This window comes from Biomphalaria glabrata, chromosome 15 (genome assembly GCF_947242115.1).
Source record: "Biomphalaria glabrata chromosome 15, xgBioGlab47.1, whole genome shotgun sequence".
Taxonomy (NCBI): Eukaryota; Metazoa; Mollusca; class Gastropoda; family Planorbidae; genus Biomphalaria; species Biomphalaria glabrata.
Window position 1 is genome coordinate 31,618,797 of NC_074725.1, and position 14,931 is coordinate 31,633,727.

Here is a 14,931-nt window from a genome sequence, read left to right on the forward strand (position 1 = left end):
AGAGTTGGGTGGACTCAGGGATGCCCTTAAAATCCCAGTCTTCACAGAGATTTGAACCAAGACACCAGTTTCAAAAGCCAAGTGCTGAACTACTCAGCCACAACCCTAAATTAGTGACTTAAACTCTGCTTAGTCATTGGTTTTCCGGGCTAATTCACACAACCCATCAATATTCTCATTGCACCAGGGAAGAATGAGCACACAAGACTTCGCTATAACATATGGGATAAAAAAAAGTTCATTTATCTTATTTAGTGGAGCCAGTGAAAATCAAGGTTCTCTCAATAAATAATTTCTTCAAACAATCAATCTGTCAAAGAATCTTTTAAAAAGACTTACTGGAATCTTTGGTGAAAAGATAGATGACAGCTAGAGCCATTCTGTAGAACACTTTGTATCCTTCCAGGAGATAACTATCAATGATACTCACCTGAAATACAACAAACATTGGTTTTGAATTTTATCTGCATTAAAACAGCAACACGAAAACTTAAGAGCAAGAAAACGAAACAAAACAAATATAAAAGATAATACTTTTAAAAAATCAAAGCTTATTTTAGAGTAAACAAAGTATAAAAGGGGAGTAGTTCAATTTCTTTCCCTTGTTTGATACTAAACAAAATAATTAGTAACTAATAGTTAAATGGGAAGCGTGGTCTAGAGGCTAAGTGCGCTTTAACTTGGCTTGTCTTGACTACCTATGAAGGGGGCTCGAGGTTCAACACCCGACTCGGGCAGAGTTGTGTTTACTGAGCGCCTAAAGGCAGAATGGAAAACCTACTCCTAGATACCCCCCTCCTCCTCATTGGTCCACAACTGAAATTGGACCAAAGAGCTCTGAGCATGCTATAAGCATGAAAGTAGCGCTATATAAAAACGATAATTAATTAATTAACCAATTCTTGAATTTTTTTTATATTGTTTCTTGGTTTGTTAGGTACATGAAATAATTGTGCAAAATTTCAGCTTGATCCGAGGTTGGGTGTGGGAGAAATAACATGAACAAACTTTTTACCAAACAGAGTAAATTGATATAAGCTTTATAAAACTAATGGACTTTTTGAACAGGATTTGTCTCTATCTTAAATACAGATAAGCAAGAAAAAAGTTTTACTATCTTATCTCTTACTGAATAATGAAACGGTAAATCCCTAAACAGCCACCACATCCAATTGTCAAAGACTGCCACTTGGTTCTTGCTGCTGCGTTCTATCAGAACATAAGCATTTTTCTAAATAAGAGAAAAAGAGAAGGAAAAATGCGATAAAAGCTTATTTCATATATGTAGTGTAACTGAGTTGATTTTATGCGTGCGTCCAGCGTGTCTGAAGGTCATGGCCATTGTTGTGTTTCATGTCCAGTGTGTGTGTGTGTATAGACTGCATCAGTGGTATGCTAGACGTGCTGGTTTCATTCACTGTTTACTGTAGTCTAATTTTGTCGAATAAAGCCATGTTATTGGTATTCTAGTCGTTATCATTTCATTACAATTTACTCGACAAAATTATGTATCTGGATTAGTGTTGGATTCCTTAATCTACAATGGATAAATTACTCAGACCGAAAGAGTTGGACATTGATCCTAATGCTCCTCTGGCCTCAAAAAAATGGACTCACTGGTATGACACATTTCAGAATTTTCTTTCGTCCGTCAAGGATATTAACGAAGACTTTAAACTAAAGTTGTTGAAGAATCACGTATCTGCTACGGTTTATATGCTCATCAGTGATGTATCGTCCTATTCGATGGCCATAGACACACTCAAGACTACTTATATTAAGGTAAAGAATGACATTTTTGCTAGACATTTGGTTGCTACATGTAAACAGCAGCCGGGCCAAACGGTAGAGTCCTTTATGCTAAAGTTGCGAAGCCTGGCCCGGGACTGTGACTTTAAAGAAGTAACTGCTGAACAGCACAGAGACATTTGCATTAGAGACGCCTTCATAACGGGTCTGGCATCCAACACTATTAGACAGCGGTTACTGGAAAAGACATCTCTTACTCTACAAAGCGCTTTTGACAAAGCTAGAGTGTTAGAAACAGCGACAACGCATGCTCAGGCTTACAATTCAACGAACGAAATCTCCTGTGGGGCAATGAAAACACCAACTAGCTCCCATCTAGAAACATACATTTCTAATGAAGATCAGGAATTAAATGCCATTAAGTCGCTATGCTACTTTTGTGGTAGGAGGAAACACTCTAGAACTGAATGCCCTGCTCGAAATGCATTATGTCATCAGTGCGGTAAAAAGGGACACTTCCAAACTGTTTGTAAATCAAGTAAAACAACAGCCAACAAAGCTGACAGCAAAATATCACGACCAGTGTGATAACTCCATGTACCTTGTCATCAACGCATTTCTCTGGGCTTACACAGTCTACGGCACAAGTGAACGTCAACGGGTTGCTGTTGCAAGCTCTCATAGACACTTGCAGCTGTGAAAGCTACATATCAGAAGCCATCGTCAAGAGAAATAAATGGCCAGTACGTCCGTCTACAAACAGAATATTCATGGCCACTACACATCTTTCTGAAAAGACATTAGGACATACATTTGCCGATGTCCAGTTCAAGGGAGAACACTACAAAAAAGTCAAACTTTCTCTACTTGCTGGATTGTGCTCGGATGTAATCCTTGGTGTAGACTTTATAAGTCTTCATAAGGAATTGACCATACCGTACGGAGGAAAACGCAATCCTCTACACATCTGTGGTCTTAAAGCAGCACGAGTTGAAACACCGAGCCTATTCAGTAATCTAACTTTTGACTGCAGACCAGTGGCTACTAAGTCCCGAAAGCACTCAATAGGTGATAACAAATTTATTGAGTCTGAAGTTAGAAAACTCCTCTCGGACAAAATCATTGAACCTTCAAAGTCTCCCTGGAGAGCACAGGTGCTTGTGACAACAAACGAGAGACATAAAAGAAGGAAGGTCATTGATTACAGTCAAACAATAAATCGCTTCACCTTACTGGATGCATACCCAATGCCCCGAGTCGATGAACTGGTAGAACGGATATCCAACTATTCCGTTTTTAGTACTCTAGACCTCAAAAGTGCCTACCATCAAATACCAATCAAGACTGAGGAAAGACCGTTTACTGCATTTGAGGCATGTGGCAAACTCTACCAGTTCTGTCGCATCCCTTTCGGTGTTACCAACGGAGTTGCATGCTTCCAGAGAACAATAAATCAAATTATTGAGAATGAAAAGTTGCAGGACACCTTTGCATACGTGGACAATGTAACGGTATGTGGTCATGATCAAGAGTCGCACGATGAGAATATGCAAAGATTTCTAGATGCTTCTAGAAAGTATGGGATCACATTTAATGAAGACAAAATTACGATAGCCACTGACAAAGTTTGCCTATTGGGATACGAAATTTCTAAAGGCCTTCTCAAGCCAGACCCTGAAAGATTCCAGGCTTTAAGAAACCTTCCTCCCCCTCATGATATGCGCTCACAAAAACGGATCGTGGGCATGTTGGCGTACTACTCACAGTGGATCCCAAATTTTTCTAACAAAATAAATGTTTTGGCAAATAACACGTCGTTCCCTCTTTCAGAAACAGTAAAGACAGCCCTTAACGAATTAAAGCAGGAGCTGGAGAAAGCTGCCATCTTCACCATCGACTATACTCGACCTCTGACGGTTGAAACAGACGCTTCGGATGTTGCAATAGCTGCCACCCTGAACCAGGATGGCCGCCCCGTGGCGTTCTTTTCAAGAACACTCTCGAAAAGTGAAAGGCGGCACTCAGCAATAGAAAAAGAAGCCTACGCCATTGTAGAATCTTTAAGGAAATGGCACCACTACTTAGTAGGAAATCGCTTTACCCTTGTCACGGATCAATGCTCTGTAGTCTTCATGTATGACAAACAGAGCAAAGGGAAAATAAAGAATGAGAAAATTCAAAGGTGGAGACTGGAACTGAGCTGTTTCCACTACGATGTCTTGTATAGACCAGGCAAACACAATGTAGCGGCTGATACGTTTTCTAGAAACGGGTGTGTGTCAGCTATGAGTCGAAATGAATTGAAACTGCTCCATGACTCTCTGTGTCATCCGGGAGTAACAAGACTATGGCATTTAGTGCGAGCGAAAAACTTACCTTTCTCTTGTGAAGATGTTATGCTGGTTGTCAACCAGAGCAGAATCTGTGCCGAAGTAAAACCCAGATATTTCAGTAATTCTAATGGAACTCTAATTAAGGCGATGCAACCTTTCCAGAGACTAAGTATGGACTTCAAAGGACCGCTCCCTTCTACATCTCGGAACACATACCTGCTAACTATAGTTGACGAATTTTCAAGATTCCCGTTTGCATACGCCTGTTCTGATATGTCGGCTTCAACAGTAATCAGATGTCTAGATAATTTATTTGGACTATTCGGAATGCCTGACTATGTACACTCTGATAGAGGTACCTCATTCATGTCAAGAGAGGTGCAGGAATTTTTACACGAGAGAGGGGTGGCCACAAGCAGGACGACCCCTTATAATCCCAGAGGGAACTCTCAAGTAGAAAGGCTAAACGGGTCATTATGGAAAGCTATAACTCTGGCCTTAAAAACTCAAGGACTCCCGGTTTCCAAATGGGAGCAGGCGTTAAACCAAGCCCTGCACTCTCTTCGTTCTCTGCTCTGTACCGCTACAAACGAGACACCTCACGAGAGAATATTCAAGTTCTATCGCAGGTCCACCTTCGGCAAATCACTCCCGACATGGTTAGCTCAACCAGGAAAAGTATTGTTAAAAAAGGGAGTCCGTGCATCAAAATATGACGATGGTACAATAGCTGTGGACTTAATCACATGCAACCCACAGTATGCCATTGTAAGACTTCCTGATGGAAGAGAAGAAACAGTGTCATTGCGACATTTGGCCCCCGTTCCAAGAGAGGGAGAATCAGAGGTGTATCAACATAATGATGTTTCATCAACTAAAGATGTTTCATAAAAAGAGAAGACAATCAAGTCTTAAACATATCCAAGTATTTATTTAGATGTGCATGTCTATTTGAGCTGTAAACTACACTAAGTCGTTGGTTTTCCTGGCTGATTTCAAGCAACCCAATCCATGCTCTTATGTCACTAGGGAGGATGGAGCACCTGTACAACTTTGTCCTACCATTAGGCTATAAAGAAAGAATGTCGGTTCAGATGAAATGGTGATCCTTTAGCTAAAACATAAACAAGTATTTATTTAGATGTGCATGTCAATTAGAAATGTAAACTACGCTAAGTCGTTGGTTTTCCTGGCTGATTTCAAGCAACCCAATCCATGCTCTTATGTCACTAGGGAGGATGGAGCACCTGTACAACTTTGTCCTACCATTAGGCTATAATGAAAGCAATAGAAGTAAGTGAAAAAGTTTTCCCCTTCAATCTTAGATAGTATGATAACAAATAACATTAAAAATATTAAAAAAAAAAAACGATAACTCCTCATTAAAAATCAGACTTTTCATAAGGGCTACTATTTTACTCATGATATCTAAAGAATAATTCATTGTCTATCGCATGTCTATTCAAGATAAAGATTGTCTACACCAAATTTAATTTTAGAAGGTAATATTTTGAAAAATTATAATGGTTATATAGTTTTTCCCAGTGTGGCCAATTAACTAGTAATTCTTTTGGCAAAAATATACATCTACTGTCAAATTTCTAGAAAAATCATTAGTGCCATTTTTGAGAACCATGTCCAGGTTTTTTTTTTGGCCTAATGAATAATTTGCGAGCTGAATAGAGGGATTGTAAAAATGCTAACAAAGTTTGTGGACTAATGAAGGCTTGGATGGACAGTAGAAGGGAGAATGAACTTCTCCATTGATGACAATTTATCTTGATCTAAATACAATTTTCAAAAAAAAATGTCTGACTTGGTTAAGTGTCTACACTATTAATTTCTTAAGCAAAAATATGAACATATATGACGAGATCTGCACCCACACAGATTCCTTACCGTATATTTTTTAGCCAGATCCAGCAAGACATACTTGGAAGCCTCGGTTTTAGTCTTGGACTGGGTGAGAAAGAACATGCTGGCCTTGTTGACTCCGAGCAATGCCTGCATGCAGTTGTAGCAAGCTTCCGGGGACATGTAATGTAGGAAAATGGAAGACATGGGGTACAGCAGCGGGCAGAAGATGATGTCTGGACTCATCCTGCTGATCACATTCATCACCTTCTTGACGGCTAGAATGCCGCTGGCATTCAGGAAGTAACTGTGGAGATGCTCTGGGTCAACAAACGGGGGAAGCTCGATATCTTCATCAGCTGATAGGAAGAAAACCAATAACAATGACAGATGATCAATTTTTTTATTAGCTTTAGTAAATACACACACACACATGAAAGTGAAACAAAAAGACAAAAGTCAGCTTCATTGATCCTTAGTTTTTCAATTAAAAACGACATTCCACAAAAGTGAACAGACACATAGAGAAGTTCATTTAGTGACTCTACACACGGATATCTTTGATTTTTTTTGAGGCATGGTGGCTGAGTGGTAAAGCGCTTAGCTTCCAAACTGGGCATCCTGGGTTCAAATCCTGTTGAAGACTCTGATTTTTTTTATCGGGATCTTTGGTTGGCTGAGTCCACCCAGCTCTAATGGGTACTTTACATTAGTTGGGGAAAATAAGGCAGATGATCGGTGTGGTGGCCACATGACACCCTCATTAACCGTAGGCCACAGAAACAGATTACCTTTACATCATCTGCCCTATAGACCACAAGGTCCAAAAGGGGAACTTAAAAGAACCTATTTCAAAGTCTGGCCCATCCATTCTTTTCTATATATATACAAATCAAGCTCACATAACCCTCCTTTCCAAAAAGTACACTTGCTTTAAGCTTAAGTTTACATCTTTTGTATCCTGACACACTCTGGTTTGAATCCGTGTGAAGACAAAGATTTTTAATTTCCTGAGTCCACTCAACTCTAATTGGTACCTTACATTAGTAGGAAAAAATAAAAATAGTAGGTCAGTGTGCTGACTTTTAAATAATCTGCCATATAGATCACATGGTCTGAAAGGGTTACTTTTGTGAGATAGATAAAGATTTCAAATAAAATAGTTCAAATTGTAGGACAGATAACAGAAAGTGTAAGTACCAGCACAATGAATCAGCAACAACAGAACCACAAAACTTACTTGCATTCTCAAAGAGTTCTTCTGAAACTTCTTTATAGAGATTATCTTGAAATTTCCCAAATCTATTAGAGCAGACATTTTCCCAAAGTCTGTGTCTTGCATTACTTTCTGCTGGCCACTGAGAGTTTCGTAAGTAGGACTTGAGGTTCCGATTAGAGCCACCTTTGAGCAGGACCAGCAAATGCTCTTCAGATCTGCCACCAAAGTTATCCTCTGAGGAACATTTAAAAATAAGATAAGATTAATTACCGAAACAAAGTAAGTAAACTTCATATATATATCAATCTATTAAATTTTACCTTACTTAATAAGAACATAATATTGAAATAGTTTCTTTATTAAACAAATAAAAACAACTACCAGTAATCCAAAATCCATAACAGAAAACACGAACAACAAGAAAAAAAAATCCTTTTTTACAAAACAAAGCTTATCTAAAGGAAAGAACTCCGCAATTAGAACAATATATCTCAATAATGTAGAAGTCATTTCCTGATATCAAAGAAAATAATTAATTACTAATAAAAAATTACTTAATTGGTTAATTTTTTAAAAGATTGAAACCATTAGGAATATTTTTTTTTAAAATATGATTGTAACATTAATTTATATTATCACAAATAAAGTTTATATCTCAATAGATTAAGGACAAGGGATTAGTTAGTCCAGAAGTACAGAATGCTGATGCTATATAGACCCAGGGGTCTGCAATGACATGACAAGCCTAAAAAGTTTGGGAACCACTGGTTTAGACCTTAGTATCAAACAAAGAGCTGCCATAAAAATAATTGTTTCCAAATGTAAATGAAGTCTGGATATTTATTGTTTTGGTCATCATTAACTCTGAAAATTTGTTTCAAATCTTATCAGCTTTTACTTTTTAAACTGACTGTGATTACAGTAACAAACCTGTTCTGGGTGACCTTTGCCCCAGGGACTCCCTGAACTTGTCCACATCAACAAAAGGGCTGAAGGCTGTTCCCAGTTGCAGGGGATTTTCTAAGAGACCCGCTACCTCTCTCTTCCCCGACTTCCTCCCTTCGTCCGCTCCGTTCTCCCGAAGCAGCCTGTCGTCCTCATTCCCTTGCTTTCTGTCATCGATGTCTCCGGAGGTGAGCGGGGAGGATGTGGAGGAGCCGTGCTCGGAAAGCTGAGAATACTTGTTGCAAGCGCCGTCCCCATCTGCCGTCACAGAGAAACAAGCAAACGATGAAATGTAAAGTGAAGCGAAGTAAATCCAAGGAGGCAAAGGGCTTGGATTCCAAACCAGAAGGTTTAGAGTTAACAGTCTTAGTGAAGACTGGGATAAGATTCAGAATTTTAAGGATGCCCAACCCTAATGAGAACCTGACTTATATTGGGGACGTAAAGGTGGTATGTCTTTGTGCTGACCACATGACACCTTCGTTAACCAGTGGCCACAGAAACAGACGAGCTATACATCATTTCCCCCCATAAACAGCAAGGCCTGAAATGGTACCTTTAACTTTTACCAAGTAAAATTAATTAACTCTTTGTCTCCTAATTGTCCAAACCATTGTTGATTTGAACTCATTAAACGAAATTAATGTTTGATTTTATAAACTTTACTTTGTCTTGTATCAAAAGAGCATGCATCCCCCCTTTAATTCTATACCAAATAAAACATTTTCTGATAACAAACCAAAACATTATTGAAGCTTAATCAAAAAAGGGGAGTGAAATATTATTGAGCAAAATAAACAATTCCACAGAAAACTTAGAAAATGATTACGGAGAGTATGAGTTAATGAACAAAACTTGTTTTTCTTAAATACAGTTCGTATAGGTCTTACTAATTTTCACCTGAAAAAAAATAATTTTTTAATTAAAATACTAATTCATTTAGTAATAAGTTTAACAAATGTTTGTGAATATATCTGAGCTAATAAGTGTTAAAATAAAGGTTGTTGAAAATTTGATTACTCAGTTTTAAACAAATAGAAAAGAGAAAATAACCTAGACGCCCCTTACTTAAAATATGACTTAAAAAGTAAAATACATATATTTATAATTAAGATTTTTTTAAATTTAAAGCTTTGAAAATTTTTATTTACTTCTGATTTCTATGGACAGTGCTTACCATCAGAGATAATGCTAGGTGAAGGATGCTGATCTGTGTCTTCGGAAAGGTTATGAAACTGAGAGTCATCTTCCGATGAGTTGAAGGACCTAGTAGGGGATGATAATTGTTCATGATGTGAATCTTCATCTTTAAAGGAATGTCTGGGCAGCGAAGCATTTACGGAGCTGACAGAGCTGGGTGGACTATGTTTACCGAGCAGTGGGGATTTCTCACTTCCCTTAACAGGGACATTACTCTGCTTACCACGAATGGATGAAGTGAGTTTATCCTTCAGAAAAGACCGATTGTGATTTTCCGACTTTAAAATGCTGTATGGTGTTTTGTTGTCTTCTAGTGATGAAGATGTTATAGCAACGACCTCATCATTTTGAACATTTACAGTAGTACCAGAAACCCTGGTATCCACTGACTCACTCTCGTTGTCATCTTCCTCGGAACTATGTCCAAAGAAATCTGTGCTACTCGAGCCTCTGCCAAATTTTCTAGCCTTGTCGGATACAAACTCCAGTTTTGGGGCGTCTTCTAGATGTTCATATTTACCATCTCCTTCAAACGACACATGCTTGTCTTTCTCTAGACCATTTTCAACATGCCCATCTTTAGATTTGGCATCTTTCTGAGATTTCTGAGTTCTGCTATTTACAAGGCGCAAGTTAAATCGAGGGGTACGACTTTTATGACTACCAACACTGGCTTCGGCAACTATTTCATTGCTTTTGACAATATTTTCCTCTGACTCTCCTTCGCCAGCGTCACTAATTAGCTGAGCCTTTTCACACTCTTCAAACCTGTCCGGCGTTTCAGCGTCTAGAACATGTTTTTCTACATCAGTGTCAAGAACTTCACTGTGGGGCCAAAGGGCCCCAGAAACATCATTTTCAGTAGGTTCTTGCATTTTTTAGCAGCAAATCCTTCGTTAGGCAAGTCATTTTATTTCCATATTGCAGAGCCTATAGACAAAACAGAAATCAATTGCAAATTATTTTAGCTTGTTTATAATAAGAAACCAATTTGAATCTAAATGTTGCATGTCCCATAGATGCACACAAATCCCACTCTAGAACAAGAAAGATGAAGAAAAGTATCTTTTAAATTATATCTCTACTAGCTAGATGCCAAAAATAATCAAAGACTAACATATATTTGATGTGGTATTTTCACCGGAAAAAGATTTTAATTTATTGATTCCTCTCTTACATTGTTTGAAATATTGAGTCCTCTAGTTATATAATTTATAAGAAATTCATTTCTTTTTCAATTCTTTTTGTTACAGATGCAGTTGCTAGCAAAAAAAAAGATTGTCTGATTAGACAGCTTGTTGCAGTTCAAGTGGGCTGGGGTTTTATATCTTTTGGGAGAGCATTTCTATGAGTAGGGTGCACAAAAAAAAGGGAGAGGAGGTTCCAGAAAGCGAGAAGAAAAAAAAGAGAGAGATAGAAAAAGAAGAGAGTGAGAGAGAGAAGAGAGTGAAAGAAAGAGGAGAAATGGAGAAGAACATTACTATGCTAAGTAAAGTAAAGTTTACCTTTCAGACCTAACGATCTATGGGGCAGATGATGTTAAGGTCATCTGTTTCTATGGCCAACGGTTAACGAGCAGGGTGCCATTGTGGGCAGCAAAAAAAAAAAAAACAACGACCAACCGCCTTTACTTTCCCCAACTAAAGTCAGGTACCCATTAGAGTTGGGTGGACTCAGGGATGCCCTAAAAATCCAGAAATTCAAAATTCCAGCCTTCGCCGAGATTCGAACACAGGACCTTAGGTTCAGAAGCCGAGTGCTTAACCACTCAGCCACCGCCCCACTCCCCCCCATTACTATGCTAAGGGTCCACAAAAAGAAAAAAGGGGAGGAGGCTCAAGAGAGAGAGAGATGGAAAAAGAGAGAAGGCTAAAGAGAGGGGGGGGGGGGAGAGGAACAAAAGAAGTGGGTGAGAGAGAGAAGAAGAGGGGGGAAATAGAGAGTGGACAGAGAAGGAAAGAGAGCTCAGAGGCCATTTTAAGTCAACATAACAGACACTAGAATTCATGGGATTAAATGTATGTTGGAGGGAAGCATTAACAAAATCAAGCTAAAAGAAAAAGGAATTAAGTTGGGGGGACATTCCAATAAAAAAACAACAATATACAGCCTAAGAACTAATCAATGGGCGCAGCAGATGTGTAATGCTAGTAAATGTATATATAGAATATATATATATTAAAGACAAAAAGAGTCAGTCAAAAAAAAAATTAACAAAGCAATCATTAACTCAATTATAATCTTATCTAGATCTAGTTAATATTATTATTAATAATAAATCTACTCACTATCAACTCAAATAGAGTTTTTCAGTGCTCAATATAAATATAATGAAGCATATTAATAGCTAGCAATCATGGGGGTTTAGGTAAGGTTGACATTTTCTCTGCAGCTGATGAGTTTGGTAGCCAAATGTATATAAAACTAGAGTCACTAGAGAATACAGGATGAGTCTACTGCAGAATCTAGGTCGTCTACTAGATCTATGATTTAGCAACCTAAATTAAATAAAATTTGATTTTATATATATATATATATATTAAGCCTAGCTATCTAGGGTCAGGGTGTATTCTTATCTACTAAATTTAGATATAAATCCCTATATAGCCTATGGCCCTATTATATGCTACACTAGACTTAATCACTTAAGACGACTTAAAATGATGTTATATTATAGACCTAGTGACTAGCTGGCATAACCCTTCCCAACTATGCTAAGAAGTGAAATGCCTCTATAACTGTTACAATCGGAGCAGTCACCATTATTTTTGTAAATTGTTACTATGTTGGCATCCTTCAATTCCTGGGGGACTTTTCTTTCCTCTCAGCACAAACTTAGCAGTTCCAAGAGTGGCTTGATTAGGGCATGCTTTCCAGCCTCAATGGCTTCTGTAGGAATACCATCTCCTCCGGGTGCTTTCCTGTGTGCTAGCATATCAATGTCTGTGCTCAGTTCCTTTACACAGGGTGTTTGGTCTAATTAGCTCAAAACTGAAAGTGGTGGGAAGTTAGACAAAGCAGTTGTCGAGATGGCATTTTCAATAGACTGGTAAAGTTCTGCATAGAAGGCTTATGCCAGAGTAATACTGAAGCGGCTGCAGATCCTGGCAGAATGAGTTTACCCAGAATCGCAGTGTGACTTTAGGGCCAGCAGATACACAACAGATATGATTTTCTACCTGCATCAGCTACAGGAGAAAAGCAGAGAACAAAAGCAGTTCCTTTTTATAGCTTTTATTTACTTGACCAAGGGGTTTGACCTTGTCAGCAGAGCCGGCTTGATTGCTGTATAAGAGAGAATAGGCTGTCCAAACAAGCTAGGGAAACTAGTGTCAGCTTTTCATGAAAATAAGCAGGGCACCGTACAGTCTGACAGTTCCGCCTCCAGACCATTCTTCATCAAGAGCGAATAAAAAAAAATGTGCATCTCCTGGAGGGATCATGTCACCAACCAGGAAGTTTTGAAATGGGCCAATATGCATAGCATCTATGCTTTCCTTCAACAGAGAAGACTATGCTGGCTCGGTCATGTCACTTGCATGCCAGATGGAAAAATCCCTTAAAGACATCCTATACGCTGAGCTTGCAGAGGGAGTCAGACCCATGCGTTACCCAAGGCTAACCTACAGAGATGTCTGCAAGCGAGAAATGAGAGCCACGGGCATTGACCAAAGTATGTGGGAGGAGAAAGCCCAAGACTGGACAGCATGGAGACAGACTGTACCTGCTGGTATGAACTTCACAGAGTGCAAAAGAAATGAAGCTGCATCAGCCAAGAGAAAGAAAAAGAAAGCTGCCCTTTCAGCTAGCCCTAGGCGGCTTAGGACAGATGCATGTACATGCACGAACTGTGGCAAACTCTGCCGCTCCAGAATTTGTTTGATCAGTAACTCCAGATTCTGCCCCATCTCAAGACGTAACCAAAGCCAGTGACTCATCTGGGTGCATCCATTGTCTTCCGAGATAGAAGGAGCCATATACATACTATATAAGTGACTAGCTAGTAAAAAGTATTATAAAATATGCAAATGTCAGCTTTAGTTAGATTAAATTATTAATAATTAGAAAGATACTCAAGAGTCTGCAAACTATTACTAGATCTAGTTACACTAGAATCTAGATCTAAATTCTAACTTTATTATTATAATTTATATTAGATCTAAACTATATTATTCCCACAAGGAAAGGAGGGGGGTACATTTAGAATGTAGATTCTACTCTACTAGTCTCTAGAGTCTAAGTTAGACTCTAACTCAACTGAGAACTGTAGTTTAGACTACTTTAGTTACTTAAAAACCTACTTTAGTTAAATCTAGACTTAGACTCTAGAATACTAGGATGAATAAGTAAATTAAATTTAGTAAATAATAAGATAATCATAAGTTTAATATTAGTAAGAAGCTAGCCTAATAAAAAATATGAATTTATTACTAGACTACAATGTCACTAGAATCTATAGTATACTCTAATAATAATAGTAATTTTATTAATAGTGACTATAACTATTACTCTATAGATCTAGACAATGTGACTAGTGTCAGACTAGTAACTTAGTAAGACAGAGAGTTGAGAGAGATTTGTGTCTTAATCAAGATTAGATTATTCAAGATTGACATGATCATGATGAAATTGATCTAAATCTTATCTACTATGTATGATGATAATCTATTCTAGAGATCTGGACTAGGTCTAGAATCTATATATTCTATGACTGCACAAAATGAACTTTTAATTGCATCAGAAAAATAATCATTATTATGCTAATAATACAATTAAAAACAACTCAAATAAGTTCGATTATTTATTGCTAGATCTATTATTCTATACGCTATAGTCTATTACTAGATCTATAATCTATAGATCTAGTTTAGTAGTCTTTACACTTTTTTTTTTCTCACTTATAAATTGTTTATTGACAGTTGAAACAGTATAAAACAGATCATATCGATGCCAGTTAAATAACTAAATTGTCTTTTTATTAAAAATTTAATAAAATATAATTTTGGTTACGTTTAATAAATAAAAATGTAAAAAATATATACAACTATTATTATATTAAAATATTTGTTTTTAAAAATGTGTTAGTGTTGAATTTGTGTATATTATTAAAATGAAAGACAAACTTTTTATTTAATAATAAAGCAACCAACTGGCAATAAATAAACATCATGTGCCTTGTTTTGTTAAATTAAAAGAAGTAACGGAGAACATTAGGGGAACAAACCAAAAGTTTGTATAGGTCAGTGATTGTATTTTACAATTCTATCTATTCAACATAATTGTGACCGTTTGATTGTTAAAGAGCTGAGCCGAATGCTCTTCGAGCTCTAGGTTTGAAACAAATAAAAACATGTTCGAGGTGTTATAATAAATGAAAAACTGTCATGGAATCTACATATTGATGAAACTACAAAACAATCAAACAAAGCATTAGGATTTATTAAAAGAAATTTCTATAAATCAAATAAGAACATGAAACTAAAATGTTATTTAATCTTGGTTAAGCCAATAATAGAATATGCATCCTCCGTTTGGGACCCCTCAACTCAAGAAAACATTAAGAAACTGGAACAGACACAAAATAGAGCAGTCAGATTCATAACAAACGAATATTCACATTTAACACTGAAC

The 14,931-nt window shown here is 37.4% G+C and overlaps 2 protein-coding genes across 4 annotated transcripts in view; one reads left to right on the forward strand and one right to left on the reverse strand.

Annotated features, from left to right (window-relative positions):
- The window catches only part of LOC106070992 (GTPase-activating protein skywalker-like), a 29,864-nt gene extending 18,068 nt beyond the window's left edge, over positions 1 to 11,796 (reverse strand). For both annotated transcript variants that reach the window (XR_008775059.1, XM_056012799.1), the window contains exons 1-7: positions 11,589 to 11,796; positions 9,278 to 10,230; positions 8,086 to 8,358; positions 7,177 to 7,389; positions 5,982 to 6,295; positions 1,130 to 1,231; positions 340 to 430 (exon numbers count right to left, since the gene is read on the reverse strand). Coding sequence is in view for 1 of the 2 variants with exons in the window: in XM_056012799.1 (XP_055868774.1) it covers positions 340 to 430; positions 1,130 to 1,231; positions 5,982 to 6,295; positions 7,177 to 7,389; positions 8,086 to 8,358; positions 9,278 to 10,175 (1,891 nt within the window). In the remaining variant the exon portion in view is untranslated. The remainder of the gene's footprint in view (positions 1 to 339; positions 431 to 1,129; positions 1,232 to 5,981; positions 6,296 to 7,176; positions 7,390 to 8,085; positions 8,359 to 9,277; positions 10,231 to 11,588) is intronic.
- Positions 1 to 14,931, forward strand: part of LOC106070989 (uncharacterized) — a 143,770-nt gene that overhangs the window by 76,131 nt on the left and 52,708 nt on the right. The gene's annotated exons all lie outside the window — the stretch shown is intronic.